Here is a 20358-nt window from a genome sequence, read left to right as displayed (position 1 = left end):
GTCCCTTTTTCTTTCCTTTTCCTTTCCTTGTCCCTTTTCCTTTCCTTTTCCTCTCCTTGTCCCTTTTCCTTTCCCTTTCCTTGTCCCTTTTCCTTTTCCTTTTCCTTTTCCTTTTCCTTTTCCTTTTCCTTTTCCTTTTCCTCTCCTTGTCCCTTTTCCTCTCCTTGTCCCTTTTCCTCTCCTTGTCCCTTTTCCTTTCCTTGTCCCTTTTCCTCTCCTTGTCCCTTTTCCTTTTCCTTTCAGGACCCGGGACAGCTCCGGCCCCGCCCCGGCCGCGGTGGGCGTGGCCAGGCGGGAGGGGGCGTGTCCTCCCCGCTATAACCGCGCATGCGCGCGCGCCCCCTCAGCGGCCGGTCCGACATGGCGGCGGTGCGGGCGCTGCGCGGGGCCGTGAACGGCGCCGGGCCCGGCGGGCCCCGCGAGCAGGCGGCGGCCCTGACCCGCGACTTCCTGTCCCAGCCGCGCCTCAGTGAGTGCGGGGGACCCGGGGGGCTGCGGGGAGGGGGGGGTTGGCCCTGCTCGGGGGCCGCGCACCGGCCGGGCCGCAGCGCCGGGCCCGGGCAGGCCGCAGCCCCAGGCTCGCCCATCCCCTCAGAGCAGTCTGGGGTCGGGCTGTTAATTAACAACCTTAATTACCCCCGGCAGCGCGGGGAGTTGTGCAGCCCAGCCCGCTGGTGACACGGGCTGTCCCGTGTCCTTCGTAAAAAGCCGGCCTTTATACCGGGAACTGGAAACGGTGGCGGTGGGATGGAGTCTGTTCCTTTAACACTGAATTGAGAAATCGGGTGAAAAAGGGGAAACGCAGGACTTTGGTAAACTCCCTTTATTGCAGCGCGTTGGGGAGCAATCAGAGTGTGTGAAGACGTTTTTTCTGGCACCAATTACATAAAATGACTACCTGTGCCCTAAATAGCACCAGGACCTGCAAGGTGCTGCCCAGGAGCTTCTGGGTGATGGATCCTTTGGAAATATCCGTCAGGTTTGGAAGCCAAATCCACCATTTCAATTCCAGCCTCCCTTTAAGTCTTTACTGTGGAGCGGAGGCTTCTGTCAGGGTCGGAGCCAAGGTGACTCCATCCTCAATCCAGGTTTTTCCACGTAGATTCTAGCTTTTCCCTGAACTGGCATCAAGCTGGGGATGGAAAATGTTTCAAGTGGTGTTTGGTTTGTCGTGGAACTGGTTGATCCTGGTGCAAAGGGGAATTCTGAGGGGCTGCTGAGCTGCTCTCGTGGGGAGCTGGTGCTGATTGGTGCCCAGGAAATGTTTTCTCATGGACAGAGCGGGAAGCGAGAGGCTGCTTGAGAAAGAAGCGCTCATGAGACAGTCATGGGACGAAATGCTTCACTCAGGGTCAGGTTTTCCACTTGCTGTGGGCTGCAAACCCTCAGGCTCTGAGCTGATTCTTCCTCCTGGATAATGCCTGGGTGATCTCCCTGCTCAGGGCACAGGAGTGGCCCAGCTGCTGCTGCTGCTGAGGAGTAATTAAGGGACAGGGTTCTGTCTCAGGGTGTTTAGAAGGATTTTAGGAGGAAAATTGAGAAATTCAGGTTTAAGCCCAGCTCCCCTGAGCCCGGAGCTGATGCAGGTTGGTTTTTGCCCGTTAAGATCTCACATTGCAACAGTTTCAGCTGTTTTATTGCAGTGTAAACACGGAGCTGTTGACAGTGCACACAACACCTGGGGAGCTGCCAGGCCTGCAGCAGCCTCCGTGCCTCCCTGGTGCTGATGGAATTGGTGATCCTGGCTGGGATCTGGATGGCTCCACTCCCCCACTTCCCCTCCTGGGGACCAGGGAGGAACAGTCCCAGCTGCTCCTCGTGACCCTGAGGGAGCTGTGACTCAGGGTTTCCTTCATCAGCAGGTCAAGTGATGCTTTTCCCCTGGGCTGGCAGCAAAATCCTCCCTTGGAATCATGGAATGGTTTGGCTTGGAAGGGCCTTAAAGCCCATCCAGGGCCACCCCTGCCATGGGCAGGGACACTTCCCACTGTCCCAGGGTGCTCCAAGCCCCCTCCAACCTGAGCAGGGAATTCCTGTGATGGCCAGGAAAACACTGGGATCACATCAGTGTCCCCTGCAGGGCTTTGCAGGAAGCAGCAAAATGCTGGACACCCAATCCTGCACCTAATCCTTCTTGTGGAGTTCAGAATAAACAGAAATCAGACCCCAAAGCTGCTAAACCCGAGCCCGGTGAGAGGGATGAAATGGAGAAACGGGATCTGGAATATTCCTGAGGAAGTGCCTGACTCATGCCTTGTGTATTTTCCAGCTTACAAAACTGTGTCGGGTGTGAACGGACCCCTGGTTATCCTGGATCAAGTGAAGGTAAATCCCAGCTGTTAATGAAGCTTTTTGAGGGAGAGTTGACAGGAAGAGCTGGGAAAGGTGAAATCCACGCTGCTGGGAAATTCCATGGAGCGATTTCGACCCATTTCTGGCTGCTGGGATAAATGGGAAGGTGGGAATTGCTCTAAGGCTGGAGGAAAGGGAGAGGTGCTGGGGAAAGAAAGGAAACAGAGTTTGAGTTTTACCAAACCCCCCAGAATGCTGTTTAAATTCCAAGCTGAGATGAACCTGTTTGCTTTGTTCCTGACCTTTCTGTTTCCACATCGGTGCTCTGGAAAAGGAAGCTGTGGACAGCTCTGGCTTCTTTTCACGCTGCTCTGGAGGGCAAACAGCTGCTGCAGGTTTTTCTGCTTGTCAGATGCTGCACTGGGGCTTTCTGTCACCATTTGGGACTCCCAGGGTCTTCAGAACTGATTCTGACAGCTCCTTCTGCAGCTCCAGCCCCGCAGATGCTGCTTATTCCTATAAAAACTGCTTTAGCCTGGGAGATCTAATACCTTGGGAAGCAGTTTTGTTCTGATGCTAAATTATTCTTAAAACTGAGGAGTTTCTAGGCTCAGAGGTGGTGATTTTTGTTTGCTGGCTGCTGCTGTGCAGTTTAATGCCTTCCCTCCTCCCTCTTTTTCCCCTGAAGTTCCCCAGGTACGCCGAGATCGTGCACCTGACCCTGCCTGATGGCACCAGGAGGAGCGGGCAGGTGCTGGAAGTCAGCGGCTCCAAGGCTGTGGTTCAGGTAGGAGCAGGAGGCTCTATTTCCATATTTCATTAGTCAGGGTGAGCCCTGGACCGAATCAAACCTGTCTGGTGATGAGCTCTTTTTAAATGGAGACAGTAAATCGCCTGCTTATTCCACGTGCAGGTGGCATCAATAATTTTAGGGGATTTCTGACAGTGCACAGTGATTTTTTTTTAATTCCATCCCACTGGATTCCTCTGCTGCTGGATTAAAGGAATCCCCTGGAGTTTGCAGTATTGGGTTCCAGATCAGCCCTGTGCTATGTGGGTGCTGGTATGTCTCCTGAAAAGCTGTTTCTTGTTCACATTATTTTACCTGAAGAGCTTGGCAGAGGGAAACACTTGAGATCAAAGGAATTGCACCATGTTTGGTGGTTGTTGCTGATACAATTCATGAATTTTGTTAAAAGCAGGGTTTTGTGGTGTTTTGTGCCAGCACTTTGCTCTTGAAGCCCTTTCCAGAGCAGGAAAGGGGGCTCCAGGTGAAACAGCATTCAGGAGTTATTTTGTGAAGCTCAAAACTTCTGCCCTGGGGTTTATTTTTATTTTTTCGGCTGTATTTGCAGGTATTTGAAGGCACTTCAGGGATTGATGCCAAGAAAACCTCCTGTGAGTTCACCGGGGACATCCTGCGAACCCCGGTCTCAGAGGACATGCTTGGTGAGGATTCACACGTGGGTGTGAGGAATGAACAGACTTATCCCAAATTACCTGATTTTCACAAGAATTTACGTTTTTATTGTTGTTTCTGTAGGCAGAGTGTTCAATGGATCAGGAAAACCCATAGACAGAGGCCCCATTGTCTTGGCTGAGGATTTCCTGGACATTATGGGTTCGTTCTTAATCCTTTTCTGGTTGGGGGTAAATTCAACCCGGGTGTTTCAGCTTTCTGAATTTATATATTTGGTGTAGCACACAAGATCTAACTTAGGAGGAGCTTCATCTTATTTTTGATTGTGTGTGGCATCAAATCACCCAAGTGCAGGGATATGAGGTAGCAGAAGATTTTCTGCAACGTTTGGAAGCTGTTCTTTATTATTTGTAGACTTAGTTCTACAAGATCTAAAGATGAAAAGCTGATAACCTGGCGGGGTTTTTAAATCATTCTTACCCCTGACATGAACATGTAACATCAGAGTCTTGGGGGGTTTGAAAGGCTCAGGTGTGATCAGGTGCAGCTGGAGATCTGTTGGTGTCACAGTGGGGTTTGTACCCCTTTATCAGGGGCTCTTTGATAAAGCTTCCAGCATGTGCAGGGAGTAACATTGTGTTCTCTTCAAAAATCCCACAGGCCAGCCAATCAACCCCCAGTGTCGGATCTATCCCGAGGAAATGATCCAGACTGGAATTTCGGCCATAGATGGCATGAACAGTATTGCCAGGGGCCAGAAAATCCCCATTTTCTCAGCTGCTGGGCTGCCCCACAACGAGGTGAGGCCTCAGAGCTGCTCCAAGCCCTGTGGGAGTCAAAACTAAATCTAATTCTGGGCTGTGGAACAGCATCAAATGCAAACCCTGGAGTATTTCTTGCCTAGATTGCAGCTCAGATCTGTCGCCAGGCTGGCTTGGTGAAGAAATCCAAAGATGTGATGGATTACAGCGAGGAGAACTTTGCCATCGTCTTTGCTGCTATGGGGGTGAGCCCACAGTGCTGGGGGAAAACGGGGCTGGAGGAATTAGGGAGGGTCCTGAGAGTGGCTGGAGTCTGAGCGGGTTTTGTGTGTACGGAATTAAAGGATGGGTGAAAATCCCAAAAGTCAGAAGTGCTGGAATCTGGCTCTGGCACAGGGTGCCCAGAGAAGCTGTGGCTGCCCCGTCCCTGGAGGTGTCCAAGGTTGGATGGGGCTTGGAGCACCCTGGGATAGTGGGAAGTGTCCCTGCCCATGGCAGGGGGTGGCACTGGAGGGGTTTTAGGGTCCCTTCCAACCCAAACCATTCCCTGATTCTAACAAAGCGTGTCTGATCTGGAGAAAGTGCCTCAAACTTGATCTCCAGCCTGGAATTCCAGAAGCTGCTCACTCTGGGAGCGTAGAGGAGGCTTCCTGATGGAGATCTTTGCTGTGGGTTATTAATGAGGCCATCAGCCCTTAACAGGGTGCAGAATGTGCCAGGGCAAACCCGGAACTGAGGCCTCGGCGCTGTGCTTTAGGTGAACATGGAAACCGCTCGGTTCTTCAAGTCAGACTTCGAGGAGAACGGCTCCATGGACAACGTGTGCCTGTTCCTGAACCTGGCCAACGATCCCACGTGAGTGGCCACTCCCTGCGCTGGGGGAAAGCTGGGAAGAACAAACCAGCTGTGGGGGTGCCACTTGTGGTGGGCTTTTGTGGCAGCAAAGGTGCAGAGGAAATGCTGGTGGTGCTCCAGGTGGTGCCTGGAAGCTCCATGTGGCTCCCAAGTGTCCCTGGCAGCCCCCACTGAGGGCAGGGTTGTGTTCCAGCATCGAGCGCATCATCACGCCCCGCCTGGCCCTGACCACGGCAGAGTTCCTGGCTTACCAGTGCGAGAAGCACGTGCTGGTCATCCTGACAGACATGAGCTCCTATGCTGAGGCCCTCAGAGAGGTGTGTGGTCATTAACATGTTAATTAATGTGTTTGTTACCAGGCTGGGTGCTGGCAGAAAGGGGTGGTGGTGAGAAGTGAGAAGCGAAGCTGCTGCTCGAGCTGTTGTGATTAATATTCATTGGAATGTTTGGGAACAGCCGGTGAGGATGAGAGTTAATCCTCGATTGGCTGGGATTTATTTCACTGGTGGCAATTCCACTCCTGGAAGTGCCCAAGGCCAGGTTGGACAGGGCTTGGAGCAGCCTGGGATAGTGGGAGGTGTCCCTGCCATGGCACTGGATGCTATTTTAGTTTTCTTCCAACCCAAACCACTCCATAATTCCATGAATCAGCAGTTTGATGCCCTAATTTTAGATTTGTCTTGTCCTGTCACACATGGCTGCGCTGACAAACACCTGAGGGGGATTTGTGGCTGCACTTGGCAGGAAGAGCTGCTCGAGGTGCCTGGTGCACAAACCCGGGGAGGCAGCGGCTGCCTGGGCGGGATCTGACTCCTTGGGAATGTTTTTGTGGCTGTTCCAGGTGTCAGCAGCTCGGGAGGAGGTGCCTGGGCGCCGTGGCTTCCCTGGCTACATGTACACGGACCTGGCCACCATCTATGAGCGTGCCGGGCGAGTGGAGGGCAGGAATGGCTCCATCACCCAGATCCCCATCCTCACCATGCCCAACGACGGTGAGTTTTGGTCCCTTGTTCTCAGGAGCAGCACTTAGAGGGGCTCCCTCAGGGCACCCTGCCTTCTTTGGGGCACACAGCAGCACAGCAGTCCTGTGGCCTTTAGGTTTCTTTAATATTTCACTTTTTGGCTGCTTCTACTAAAAGTGCTTTGCCTTTGAGGCATCAAGCTTGGTGCTCATAGCCCCGATCCAAGAGCACTCAGGAGTTGTGGAGGGGACTAATTGATGAAGTCACCTGGTAACAAAAAGCTGCAGCTCAGTGCTAAAATGAATATAAAAGGGCTAAAAACTACTGAGCTGGTTTTTTTCCACAGATATCACTCATCCCATCCCTGACTTGACTGGATACATCACTGAGGGCCAGATCTACGTGGACAGGCAGCTGCACAACAGGCAGGTGTGTGCCACGCTGCTCACAACGTGCTGAAGGTTGCTCTCATTTTTTAAGGCTTCATGGTAATGCCTGTGTGGTTTTCCCCCAGATTTACCCCCCCATCAATGTCCTGCCCTCCCTGTCCCGGCTGATGAAGTCGGCCATCGGCGAGGGGATGACCAGGAAGGACCACGCAGATGTGTCCAACCAGCTGGTGGGTAAAACATTCCTCTGGCAACAGGGGCTGGTTTCCAGCACGCCTTTGGCTGCCCAGCCTGGAAAGGCCAGAGTGGTTGGGATCCAGAACATTCCTGAGGCTGCTTTAAAGCCTTGGCTGAGTGTGCAGTGAGGAGTTTTGGGTTTGAACAGGAATTGTGGGTGATTAGAGAGGAGGGAGCAGCCAAGCTGGGAGTCTTCACCTGGAGAAGCTCCAGGGAGACCTCAGAGCCTAAAGGGACTCCAGGAGAGCTGGGGCAGGACTGGGGCCAAGGGATGGAGGGACTTCCCACTGCCAGAGGGCAGGGCTGGATGGGATATTGGGAAGGAATTGCTGGCTGTGAGGGGCTGGGCTGGAATTCCCAGAGAAGCTGTGGCTGCCCCACCCCTGGCAGTGTCCAAGGCCAGGTTGGGATAACCTGGGACAGTGGGAGGTGTCCCTGCCATGGCGGGGGGGGAGGATGAGGTGATGTTTAAGGCCCCTGGCAGATGTTCCATGGGTTCCTGAGCTGGGTCAAGCCCTGTTCCCATCCCAGTACGCCTGCTACGCCATCGGCAAGGACGTGCAGGCCATGAAGGCCGTGGTGGGTGAGGAAGCCCTGACCTCGGACGATCTCCTGTACCTGGAGTTCCTGCAGAAGTTTGAGAAGAACTTCATTGCCCAGGGTAAGGATCCCAGCACCTCCCTGGCTCGTCCCAGGGCTGCCTGTGGCATTCCCTGCCCCACATCCCCGCCGTGGCTGTCCCCCCAGGGCCCTACGAGAACCGCACCGTGTACGAGACCCTGGACATCGGCTGGCAGCTCCTCAGGATCTTCCCCAAGGAGATGCTCAAGAGGATCCCCCAGAGCACCCTGGCTGAGTTCTACCCTCGGGATGCCAAGCACTAGCACAGCTCCCTGTGCCCCTGCCCCGTGCGATGCTGGTTTGGTTTCCTTTTCCATGTGTTGGTGTTCCCCTGTCGCCCTCCCAGCCCGAACCAGCAGCAGGTGACACCTGTGGCAGTGTTCCCACTGAGAGCAGTTTGGAAAATATCCCTTCTCCCAAAGCCTGGATCTTCAGGAGGATGTTTAGGCCAGCTCTGAAAATGTGCAATAACTACCACGGGGTTTGGGCTTTGAACTGAGCCTTTTGTAGGGTTTTCAAGGCTGAGCATGAGCAGGAATTGCAAATCTTCACTTTGAAGCCGTGGGTTAGAAAAACGAGAGAGGAAATGGGGCTTGCAGGACAACATTGCTCTGTGAAAATGCCGGTTTTTAACCAGGGCTGCACATTCTGGAAGGGTTGTGTGAACTGAGCACACAGGGAAGTGACACTGGGGACTCTCCCAACGGCAAAGGTGGAAAAGTCCTTGTCCTTTCCGAGGACAAAGGCCAGTGAGGCGCTACCTGACAGCAGCAGGATAAAGCTTAATTACTGAATTACATTTTAAATTTTGAGTTTACAGAGTAAATTTCCTCCTTAACCCTTCTGTGGTTGAATTCTGGAGATGCCAGACAGAACCAGCAGCTCAGCAGTGTCACCACAGCTGTTGGTAATTCAGGGCTTTGTGCTGCTGCTGAAGGGGATCCTGAGAGGTGAAAACCAACCTAAAACCTGGCCCAAGTGTGCTGGAGCGAGCTCAGTGGCCTGCACTACACAAGGTAACAGGAGTTAACCAAAAAGGCAGCTTTCAGTGTGAGAAAGGATATTTTGAACCTGCTCGAGGTGTGCTGGGCCTGTGCCATGGCTGAAGCTGTTGTGGTTTGCACTCCAGGCACAGATTTGCCTCAGCCCTGAGCTCAGCATTCCCAAACTCTGCAATCTTGGCTGGGCAATTCCGTGTTGTTCCTTTTCCGACGGGTTCAGCCGAGGCTCTGGGCCCGCTGCTGCTGGCACAATTCCATGCTTTTTCCAGGCTTTCCTGTAGTCTGAGCTCTGGTCTGGCTCACCAGAGCATGTTGCACCTCCCTGCACGCCTCCAGTGCCGTCTGGGAAGGTGCTAACATGACTGGAATGTGCTAATTCCAGCTTTCCCTGACGTCTCCCGTGTGCAGTTCTCTGGTTTGTTCCGTGTTCTCTGTGGCTGCAACAGCAACTTTATTCCAGTGCATTCCACCCAAAGCTGTGTCCAGTCTCTTTTTCCTGAGCTCAGGACGGGAGGGCGGAAAGCGTTGGCATGAAAATACTTTAATGTAGAGAACCTCTAAATAAATTAAATATGGAAGGTGTTGAACAAACGGGAGCTGCGGTGATTGCGGGGTTGGAAAATCCCTTTGGGTGTTCAGCAGGGCCTGGGATGATCCTGGGAATAGGAATGGAGCACCTTTGGTGTGGACTGAGGGTCCCTGGAGCTACCCCTGTGCTGTCCCTGGAGCTGGGGGCTGAGGAGGAGGAGGAGGGTCTGACCTTCAGCCTCGGCCGGGGTGCTCAGAGCAGTCACAGGGAAAGGCTTTGCAGGAATGCACAGGGGCTGTGATCCCTCTGTCCCCACATCCCTCCCTCTCCACGGGCAGTTTGTGCTGGAGGAGGCTTGGAAACCTGAAACTCCTGGAAAACGAGCTTTAGGCCCGAGTTTGGTTGGGATTTTTGATGTGATCAGCACTGGGGAGGGGGGCTCAGTCAGTGACCCCAGCCCCCTTCCCGCCCCTGGGCACCGCTGTCACCCCGGGCAGGGCCCAGGGTTAGGACAGACCCTGTCCCAGCTGGGAACAGCTCCAGCCTGGCCCAGGGCCCTGGAACACAGGAATAGCAAAGCCAGCTTTGGAAAGCCCGGGAATGGCAAAGCCAGGAATGAACAAACCCGGCTTTGGGTCCCCCCTCGGCAGGCCCTGGGGCTCAGCACTGCGCTTCCCCCCGCGCTGCTCAGCGTTGTGGAATGAACAAAGGCTGCTCAGGGCCGGCTGTGGGGCTGTCCCTCTGTCCGTCTGTCCCCTGGCAGTGCTGTGCCAGCTCCTGGCACTGTCCCGGCGCGGGGACAGCGGGGACAGCAGGTACCGGCTCCAAGGGCCGCGCTGCTCTCCCAGCTGCCGCCGCCGGGCCTTCACAGCCGGCTGCTTTTCTAATTCAGCTCTTTATCCCCTAATGAGTAACGAGCAGCGCCCGGGGGCTCAGCCCTTGCCGAGGGTCGGCAGCCGGTCCCTGCCACGGGCACGCACCAGCTGTCCCCTCGCTGGGGAGGGCAGGGGACAGCGCCGGGCGGGTCCCTCCCCGCCCCGGGGGCTCCGCGCCGGTGGCAGATGCGAGGCAGGGCCGGGGCCGGGCTGGTGGGCAGAGCCGCGGGCTCATTTGCACATCAAAAGCGGCTCTGCCTCCGCGCCCCCCGGCCCTGCGAGCCGTGCCGTTCTCTGTCACACCAGCCCCGGTGGGCGGAGGAGGTTTGGGGCTGGCTCTGCCCCCACGCACAGCCAGGCACCGGGCCCGTGGCACCCGGCGTTTCAAGGAGATGCAAATCGACTTCTCGCCGTCTCGGGGCTCATTTGCGTGCGCTCATTAGGCCGGCGATCCGCGCTGCTCCTGCGGCAGCTGGAGCGGGGCTGGCCCAGAGCGGGGACCCCCGGCCGGGGGATGCTCCAACTGGGCTCCTTGTCTTTGCCCCCCCCAGAACCTCCCCCAGGTGCTTCCGGAGCCACCCTGGTCCTGCTCAACCTGCCCCCGAGGGAGCTCTGGCTGTCCCCAGGAAATGACTTTTCCCTAGGATTATCCGGCCTTGCTGCTCCTTGCTGCTCGAGTCTCCTGCAGGAGCAAGGTCTGAGATTTCCTGGTGCCCTCCCAGCATCCCGGCACGGCTCCGGTGCCAGGTTTGTGCCAGGGAGAGGGCAAGGCAGGCACAGCTCGTCCTCAGCAGCAGTTTCGGGAGGGGTTTGAAAAGAAAACGAGGTGGAACCATCACCTGCTTTAATGGCAGGAGGGGCCCAGGGCTGGGCCTTTGGGCCTCCAGGGATGAGGTTTTGACTTCCCTGGGCATTCCTAAGAATTCCCTGGGGTGTTTGTGGCCTCAGGGATGCTGCCTTCGCTCCTCCTGGTGCTGCTGAGCTCGGCTGTGACCTCTGAGGGACAGGGATGTCCCCTGCGAGTTCTCCCGGGCACAGCTGGGAGCTCAGGGCTCTCCTCCTTGCTGCTCCCTTGTCCTGGCTCCCTGGGCAGGGCTGGGCTGCCCCCCCAGCCGGGGTGGGATGCCTGTGACAGGAGGGACCCTCAGGACACCGAGCCCTCATGGGGATTTTCTGTCCCTTCCCTTCTCAGCAGTTCCAAAGGCTCTAAAAATAAACTTCCCTCACTCCTCAGGCAGTGGGAGCACAGCCAAGATTTCCCTGGAAAGCAGCAGCAGGTGCCAGGTGCCATTTTGGGGTGCCCAGATCACCCCCCCCAGCCCCACAATGGGGCAGGATGAGCAGAGTTTCCTGAAATTAGAGTGTTTTCCCCATTTTCTGCTCCTCAACCTCCCCCTTTGCCTCTCCCTCCACGCTGTTTATTCTGGAGTTGATTTGGTTGGGAGCAAAACAGCTGAAATAGTCAAAATACAACCTTGGGTTTGTCACAGCGGCCGCGCTTCATCTCTCCCTCGGGAACTCCTCAGGATTGGGACCTGTCTGCTCAGGGGTGGTGGGAAGGGGGTGAAAATCAGGCTCAGCTGCAGGGCAGGAGGGTGAAATTGCTGGGCTCAGGCTGGGAGCGGGGCTGGATGGATTATCCCACCCTTCCTAATCCACCAATCCCTGCTTTTCCATGCCCGGTTTATCCCAGCTGCAGAGCGGAGATAACGCTGGGCTGGAAGCAGCAGGGCCAGGTGGAAGGATGTCCCCAGAGGGGACCCTGGTGGGCCGTGATAAACGGGGCTGGCTTGGGCAGGGAAAACCCCCGGAACGCCGCCAAGCACCCGGAGAGGCTGGGGGAGTTTTAAAAAATTTATTTATAAATAAAACCATAAAATTAACCAGTAGTTTACATCAGTCACCAGAAAGAACATCCAAAAAAAAAAAAAAAAAAAACCAAAAAATAAAACCAAAACCAAACAAAAAGAAAACCTGCAGAAAAATAATTCTCTGTCCAGGCTGGGGCCGGGCGTGGCCACGGCTCCCGGCTGGAGCGACACACCTGGAATGCGACGGGCACACACAGCGGAGTTGTGCAAAGGCAGCACGGCGAGGCCTCTGGAGATCACATCATAGAGCTGGGGGCACACGGGGCCGAGGGCACGCGGGGCTGGGGACAGGGACGGTGCCACCGAGGCCGGCGGGAGCAGGAGCAGGGAATTGCCGGGACGGGGCCTTGGGAAGGGCTCTGCTCCCCTCGGCACCCGGGGTTGGCTCTGGAAGGCTCCGGGCGCAGAGCTCTTGGCGCGGGGCTGTGCCTTGGGGGATGCACAAAATCCCTTCTGGCCTCGCCAGCCCTGATCCTTCAGTTTTCCAAAACATCCTTCGGCAGGTCTGGGCAAAGGCTCGGCCCCGGCTGCCCCGGATTGCACCTGCGGGAATCGGACGTTGGCTTTTTCCAGCGGGCCAGGGCTGAGGATCGGCTGTACCGGCACCAGGACCGGCTGGGGAGTGCCAAGCCCAGCCAGGAGGACTGGGGCTCAGTGGTTTGGGGTGCTCAGGGCCGGGCGCAGAAGGCACAGACTGGTTCCCGTGTGTCACCTTTCCAGGCTGGAATGGTGCGAGGGACGCGGAATTTTGCGCAGCTTGGAGCCCTTGGCCGAATTGGCGGCGTTGGGACTGTGCAAGGCCCCCTCCCCCCCTCCCCTCCCAGACCCCTGGAATGGGGCAGTGGGTAAATAATTGCAGCAAAAAGATCATTGCACTGGCACAGAGGGGTCCCGGCTGGAGCCCCCACCCCACAAACTGGACCCTACTGGTTGGCTCCCCAGTCACGGGGACACGAGGGTCACCAGCAGCGCCAGCTCTTTATCCATGGAGCCACTCGCTGGTGGCAGGAGGAAATTTTAAGAGCTGGGGTAGAAATTAAGGTGAGAGTGGTCGGTTTGGGGTTTTTGAACCAGCTTCCCTTGGCGGGATCCCGCACGGGAGGAGATAAGGCAGCCGGGGGTCCCGGGAGGGACAATCCCAGCGAGTGCGAGGGGCTGTGGGGTGAACACAAACCCCACTCCTTGGTCAGACCGTGGCTGGGACATTTCTGTGAATTCTTGGATCCAGCTGCTGTCTGGCAGCCGGGAAAAGGGACAGAGTCCGTGGGAGCTGGGAATGGTCCGGGCAGGGGGAGGGAGTGAGGGCAGGGCAGGGTGGGTTGTGCTTGGACTGGGCGGTGATTTCGGGGGGTGTGGGCTGTGCCCAGCAGGGCGTGTGCAGGTGGGGAACCTTCCTGAGGCCCTCACGGGCTGGGAGGGGTGGATGTGGCAGTGGCAGGAGGTGGCTCTGTGCTCCCACGGCGCCCTGGGGTTGGCACCAACGGAGGCTGCGGAGGAGTGGGAGCTTCCTCCGGGGAGCTGGGGCTGATTCCCGTCACGGGCAGTGGGCAGGACTGTGCTGTGCCATCCCCGGAGCTGTGCCAGGCCGGGTTCCCTCGAGCTTGGCGCGGAGCATCCCCTGGGCACTGGGCATGGATGGCAGAGAATTCCCTGGAGTCCTGATCCCTGCCTGCCCCGCCGGCGGCTCCTCGGGGGGCAGAGGGGGCAGTGCCGGGGCGGTGCCGGGGCGGGGGAGCTGCGGGCACGTCACCATTGGCACAAGTGGCTTGGTCACCTCTGGAACACGACGGGCGGCGGAGGGACAGGGGCGACACGGCTCAGCTCGGCTGTACAAGGGGCCGAGCGTTTCCCCGGGCTGCGAGGAGGGGACAGCGGCTCAGATCTCAGTGGCGATGATGTCCTCGTAGGGGACGTCGGCGCCGGGGATGTCCAGCTCGATGGGCTCCTTGCCGTCCTCCCCCGCCACCAGCTGCTGCAGCATCTTCTCGAGGCTCTGGTTCCTCTTGTACATGTGCAGGTAGCTCTGCTGCAGCTGCTTCTGGTACTGGATCACCTTCTCCTTCTCCTCCTTCCATGTCTGCCGCTCCTGCTGGAAGCTGCAGCTCATCTGCTCGTTGTTGTCGCGCTCGGCCTTCAGCTCCGCCCGCAGCCGCTCCAGCTGCCCCTGCAGGGCCTGGGCATCGTCCCCCGCCGGCCGCGGCCCCTCGCGGGCCTCGCTGAGCTGCTCGCGGAGCACGGCGAGCTCGGAGCGCAGCTCCAGGATCTCCTGCTCCAGCAGGTTCACCTTCTCCCGCAGCAGCTCCGACTCGTTCTTCTTGCGCTGCAGCTCGTTCTCGCACACCTCCAGCTCCATGGCCTTGGTGCGCAGCGACACCTCCAGCTCCTGGGTCTTCATCTCCAGCCCCTCCATCTTCAGCCGCACCTCCTTCAGCTGCGCCTTCAGGCTCAGGATCTCCGTGGTCTTGCTGGTGAGCTCGGTCTGCGACTCCTTCAGCTGCTGCTTCAGCAGCGAGATCTCCCCGGATTTCTGGCACACCTGGGAGGGGGGGATGAGCACCTGAGTTAGGGCTGGGCCCTGGGGGAAGCCCAGGGCACCCACGTGAGCTGGGCACAGCTGGGGCTCAGCATGTGGAGACCCTGAATTTAGTTTATTTATGATTATTTATTATTCATTTAATTATAGTTACTATTTATCATTAATATTACAAACACCTACTATTAAACTTTGGAATTTCCAGCAGTTTAACGCTCTTTGCTCAGCAATACCAAGGAGTGAGTAAATCAAGCTGGAGCAGAGAGTGGACGGTTTTACTGCTCCCAAGCAGACGGCCGTGGCAAGCCTGAGTAGTTCCTATTTCCTTGTGGCAAGGCAGCTTTACTGCTCCTGGAGGGCAGGAGCTGGGAAACCCCACGCTGGAGGCCGGGAATGCCGAGGTGTTTTAATGACTGAGGGGTTTTGTGCTGTGGTTGTTCCCTTGGGTGAGGGGCAGGGTGAAGAGGGGCAGCGAGAACCTCAATCCCAGCTCTCCATGGCACAGCCTGCGGCTCTCCTGGGGTTTGATATCCCTTTCCTACAGCCTGGGATGCTCCTGCTGGGTGTGGGAATGGAAATGGGGAAGGGCTGGGGCGTTTGGAACTCTCCCCCTCCACACCCCCTTTGCTCTGGGCCCCATTTTGCCCCTCACCTCCCACTGCGTCTCCTCCAGCGCCGGGGCAAAGCTGGTCTTCTCCTTCTCGTAGGACCTCAGCTTGGTCTCCAGCAGGTTCTGCTCCTTCATGAGTTTCTCAAGCTCCTCCCGGAGCTGCTGCTTCTCCTGCTGCAGCTGGAACACCTGCAGGTGCAGCACTTGCTGCGTCCGCTGTGTTTTCTGCGAGGTTTGCTTGAGTTTGCTGTTGCATTTCTGCTTCAGCCCCTCCAGCTCCTCCTTGCAGCGCCGCTGCTTCTCCTCGTAGGCCTGGCATGAGCTGATTTCCTTCTCCTCGAAGCTCGACTGCAGCTCCTGCAGCTCCCCCTCCCTCTCCAGCAGCTTCTGCTCCAGCTCCTGGATGGTGGATTCATCCGTGGAGATGGGCGAGCGCACGCAGGTGGTTTTCTCCACAGCGGGGTGGTGGTGGGGGGCTTTGCCAGGGTTCAGGATCTTGTTACCACCGTCGGAGAAGGACATGGCCTTGAGGCTCATCATGTTGCTGTCCTGGATGATGGCGCACTGCAGGATGTTGTGGGCAGAGCCCCCGAAGCGGCTGATGGGGCCCATGGGCGTCACGAGGGGCTCGAGCTGGTAACTGCTGCTGGTGCTGTGCGTGGGCAGGCTGGACATGGAGTTGCGGCCGGAGTCGGACAGGCCCCCTGAGCACGGCAGCGGCCGCAGCTCCTGCTCCTTGGCCTTCTCCGGGGGGTGCAGCTGCTGGGACAGGGGCCCCCCGCTCTCGGGGGACGAGTGCAGGATGGCCCCGGAGCGCGGCAGCACCGGCTTGAAGGCCGTGGGACGAGGGAGCGGCTTCTCCCCGCCCTGCGAGGGGAGAGCAGAGCCCGTCAGCACCCGCCCAAACTCCTCGCGTGTCCTCCCGCCCCTTCTGCCCCCCGGGACCACACCCCCACGGTGGGACAGCTCCGGTGTCCCCCGAGGGCTCGGGAGGATGCTGCTGGCTAAACCTGCTGGGTTTGGAAATTGAAGGATCCAGATCCTTCGGGTCACGTTGGTGATCCAAATTCCCAAAAGCAGAGGGTGGCAGTGAGTGCCCCCAGCCGCCCCTCTCTTCCCTGAGCTTCCTCACGGACCACGACCAGGACAACCCTGGACCCGCTCTGAGGACAGAAGGGCTCCCGTGGGACATCCCCGCACTCCCAGGGCCACTCTTCCCTACTCACCGCCTCCAGCTGGCTGGGGAAGGGCATCAGCTTCTGCGGCGTGGGCGTCCCGAAGTCCAGCCCGCTGGTCCCGGCGGGCACGCCCAGCTCCCCGCCGGCGAGGGCGGTGTAGTCCGGCCGGTGGGAGCCGTGCGACTTCTGGCTGACCTTGATGTAAAAGAAATCCTCATTCTTGCTGCTCTTGGAGCCGGACTTGTGGCCGGAGTCCTGCGAGAAGCCGAAGCGGAGCAGCCCGTCCGAGTAGCGGTTGAGCTTTTTGAGGTGCGAGGACTTGCGGAGCTTGTACTGGGACGCGCGGCAGTGCTTGCTGTGGAAGCTGTGGCCGGAGATGAGGCTGCTGACGCTGCCCATGCTGCTCCCGGCGCGGACACGGGGCCGGCCAGCGCGGCCAGATCATAGCAGAGCCCTCGGTGCGGCCGGGAGCGGCGAGCCTGGGGACACGGGGACACGGCGGGAGTGAGGAGAAGCCACCTGGGGGGTGGCAAAGCTCCCCGGGATGGGGATGTGAGGGTGGGAACTGAGAGGAGAGACGGGGAGGGACCTCAGCCCCCTCATGAGGGACAGCGCCGACCTCTCCGTGACAGGGGCAGGACGCAGGGAGCGGCTGGAGCTGTGCCAGGGGGATTTAGGTTGGATACCAGGGAAAGGTTCTTCCCGCAGAGGGTGGTGGGGCACTGACCCGGCTCCGGTTGGGATCATCCTGGATAAAGCCAGGAATGTTCTCTACGGGAGCCTTTAAAAATGGCAAAAGGGGGGAAAAGGGATTTGTGGCGGGTTTTAGGTGTCTAACAGGCGCGATCTCAACGAGCCCCCGTTCCTGGATGGATCCCGGCTCCTCAGCAGCCACGACCTCTCCCGCATCCCTGGCACTCCCGGATTCCTCTCCAATTCCCAGTGCTCCTCTTAACCTGCCCGAAAAGGGACGCCTCGAGTCTTAATTACCGTTAATTAATGCGGCCCTCGAGGGGACAAGAGGCCCTGTGTGCGCTGAGTGCTGATCAGCGATCGGAGGCACGCGGGGCTCTCTGCTCGTCCGCTTTGTTGTGGGGAGAAAAAAATATAAATAAAATAAAATCCTGGTAGCCTCTGTGACACTCGGCTCTAACGGGGACGCAGACCCACCTCGATAATTAGGGGGGAGCTGGGAGAAGGGGGGAGGCACGTAAATAAAATGAGCTGGATCCTGTTTGCGCAGGAGGAGGAGAGAGAGCGTTTCTGCTCCGTGCTGTGCCTGGAACAGCTCAGAGCTCCCACTGGGTGCTCCAGCTCCGCTCCAGAGCTCCCCAGGCCGAGTTCCCATTGTCCAAGCAGGAATCTGGGGGTTAAATCGGGGGTGGGAGAGGGTTGGGTGGTGGAGGGGGTGCAGGAACGCTGTGCCGGGGCCTCCTCGCTGCGCCATCCTCAAGCCCAGAGTCACTCCTGTTTTCCCACTCCTCTCTTTTCCCACTCCTCTCTTTCCCCACTCCTCTTTTCCCGTTCCCTGTCACACCCGCTCGGTGCCGGCGGCTCCCAGGCAGGGCAGCACCACCCGCGCTCATCCCTCAGCTTTGGCCGCGTTCCTCTCCCCGAGGACCGGCGTTGATGAAGCGCCGGAGGAAAATCCTGGGCGGGCGGACAGACCATCCGCGCTAATCCCCAAATCCTTTCCTGGGAGATGGAGCGGAGTCACGAAGACCCGAGGCCGGAGCGGCTGCCGGGGTGCTGCTGATACGGCACCAGCGATAAACGGCTTTGGGAAGAGGCGCGGGATGAGGGGAGGGATCGCTGCAGGGACGGGATAATCGGCACAGGAGCCCCCACAGCGCCCGTGCCGGTGCCCGCGGGGGACAAAGGCGATGTGACACCGACAGCGCTGCCACCTGCGGCCACAGCGGCCCCAGACAGCGGCCAGCGGGAGCAGGGGAGCAGCCCCGGGCTGTGACACAGCCCCGGGCGTTTGTTTTGCACCCAGGTGCGTTTACACCGCACCCGCGGCGGGGCTGGGGGGGGGGGGGTTTCCCCTAAAGAGATCGCGGGGTGCGCGGAGCTGCTGCTCCGGGGGTGCCAGGCTCGCTGGATGCGCCCTTGGATTTTTGGGTGCTTGTGGGAGATGGGAGTAGCGGGGAGGCAGCGCTGGGACTTCCCAGCCTCTCGGCAGGAGGCGTTTCCATCAACCCCAGCCCTCCCACACGCGCCCGGGAGGGTTGGGCACGTTTTCCTTCTCTTTCCCTCTTGAAAATGAACACTTGGAAAGCCGTGGAGGAGTTGGAATTCATGGACAACGATGGCAAAAAGAGACAGCAGAGCTGGGAGGGCACAAGCTCCTGCTCCAGCTGTGGGGACCTCCAAAAAGGGGTCAGGCTTGTCCCCCTTTTTTTGTTCAGCCTCTCCCCTGTGTGAAATACGGTGATGCTGCGGCTCTGCAAGGAGCCAGAGGGGGTTTGCTGAGCCGCCAAACCCCGTCACTGTGGACATTCACACGCAGTAACTGCGTGGATATATCGGGGTTGGATATCTAAGGGGGTTTCGAGCTTAGCTGGGTCAGAGCAGGAACACTGCAAAGCGTAAAATGGGGAAAAAATAAATGCGAGTGACACTGGGAATGCAGGGAGTGACAGTGGGGGTGTCCCAGCTATGGGGAGCACAGCTGGAGAGGGGGAGCACAGCTGCAGAGGGGGAGCACTGGGTGCCTGGGGGGTGTGACATGGCTGGAGGTCATAAAATCACAGAATTAAAAGAAAAGACCTTTGAGATCATCGAGTCCAACCTGTGACCTAAACGTGCCCCCGCAGTGAGAGGGGATCTGCGCGTGGGGTGTGGGGCAGTGCCGGGCTGTGGGGTCACGGTGTCCCCGCTGGGCCCTGCGATGTCACCGCACCAACCTGGCTGTCCCCAGAGCCGCTCTCTGAGCCCGCACTCCGCCCGCTGAGCTCTGGGCGCTGAGTGTGATTCCCCTGAGCCGGGTTTGCGCTGTCACTCATCAATTAGCGGGCACAGAGAGCCAGAAAAGGCACGAGCCTGTCCCTGGCGCTCTGTGCCTGCAGCAAATGAGCCTTTCAAGGGTCTTTTGTCGGCACCGCGGTGGCAGCAGCACGAGCCCCGTGTCCCCTCCCTGAGCAGCACGGTGTCTGTGCTCTGCGACCCTTCCAGGGCCTTCCAGCACCCTGTGGATCAGGGAATCCCGGAATGGCCACGGCTGGAAGGCACCTGCTGAGATCACCCACCCTCAGGTGGGGAGCGCGGGGGTCCTGGGGGACAGACCCTGACAAACAGCGCGAACTGAACCCGCGGGATCGGGCAAAACACGTGGATTCACCCACTCGGGCCTGTGCAGGAAAAGGGGGAAAAAATGAATGGCATCTCATCATCCCAGTCATGCCTCCCCTGCACGTGGGAGCGCTGCTCTCCCATCGCCTCCTTCCCCACGGGTGGCAGGAATTTCATCTTATCTCCCTCAGCGCGGCGCCTCCGAAGCTTCGCCCCCTTCCCCGCCGAGCTCTCGCAGGCAGCAGCTTTCCCTGCACCTTCCCGAGCAGGTCACCCTCGCTTCCTCCCAGGCCTCACCGTGTTACTCTGCTCCCTGCCGAGCCTGTTCTTCCCCCCCCTCTGGAATGCCAGCGCTTCCTTCTTCCCCGCGAGCTCTCGCCCACTCCTTTTCCCTCCTGGATTATTATTCATCCTCGCCGTGCAGATGCTCCCACACGTTTGGGTGTTTGTTGGGAGATGCGCGGATAACACCGAGCGGCTGCCAAGAGCCCGGCTCAGGGCTCAGCCTCCTTCCTCTTTCCCTCGAGTGCTGCCAGGTGCTGTGCCCCTGTCCCACTCGGCAATTTGGGGCTTGGGGATGCCGGGAATGTGGCCCTGAGAGGGGAAACCGGGCGTTTCCATGGTGAAAAGCCCCGCAGGTGCTACCTGCAGCATCTGAGTTGTGCTTTAATGAAGGCATGGCTCAATCCGGAACCTGGAGTGCAGCATTCCCACTGAGCTGGGTTTGGGAGCTGAACCAAACCCGGACGGAGCCTCCAGGATCTCCAAATGCTGATGGACCAGGCTGAGGAGCGGGAGCCGTCCTGGGCTGTGTGAGCACCTGCCCGGCTCTGCTCCAGCTCCTGCTGCTCTCCCCAGCTGAGGCCTGGCTCCCCAAACCCTTCTCCCTTCGCTCCCCAAACCCTTCTCCCTTTGCTCCCCAAACCCTGC

The 20358-nt window shown here is 58.4% G+C and overlaps 2 protein-coding genes across 2 annotated transcripts; one reads left to right on the top strand and one right to left on the bottom strand.

Moving 5' to 3' along the window:
* Window positions 1-345: 345 nt before the first annotated feature.
* ATP6V1B2 (ATPase H+ transporting V1 subunit B2) lies at window positions 346-9129 on the top strand. The gene is made up of 14 exons (XM_042024867.1): window positions 346-469; window positions 2270-2325; window positions 2981-3079; window positions 3648-3741; window positions 3836-3913; window positions 4373-4512; window positions 4617-4718; window positions 5231-5328; window positions 5522-5645; window positions 6170-6320; window positions 6637-6719; window positions 6805-6909; window positions 7448-7577; window positions 7664-9129. The coding sequence occupies exons 1-14, from the start codon at window positions 361-363 to the stop codon at window positions 7798-7800; spliced, it is 1506 nt and encodes a 501-aa protein (XP_041880801.1). The 5' UTR covers window positions 346-360; the 3' UTR covers window positions 7801-9129.
* A 2654-nt stretch (window positions 9130-11783) lies between these two features.
* On the bottom strand, window positions 11784-20334 carry LZTS1 (leucine zipper tumor suppressor 1). The gene is made up of 3 exons (XM_042024866.1): window positions 16183-20334; window positions 14999-15823; window positions 11784-14349 (listed from the first exon to the last, which is right to left on the bottom strand). Exons 1-3 carry the CDS (start codon window positions 16531-16533, stop codon window positions 13690-13692), a joined length of 1836 nt encoding a protein of 611 aa, XP_041880800.1. The 5' UTR covers window positions 16534-20334; the 3' UTR covers window positions 11784-13689.
* Window positions 20335-20358: the final 24 nt, after the last annotated feature.

Source organism: Corvus kubaryi, unplaced genomic scaffold (assembly GCF_017639235.1).
Source record: "Corvus kubaryi isolate FWS band 111438036 unplaced genomic scaffold, C.kubaryi_AGA036_p1.0 37265, whole genome shotgun sequence".
NCBI classification, from domain to species: domain Eukaryota; kingdom Metazoa; phylum Chordata; class Aves; order Passeriformes; family Corvidae; genus Corvus; species Corvus kubaryi.
Note: the sequence above shows the minus strand (reverse complement) of the source record. Positions and strands in the feature narration are given on the sequence as shown.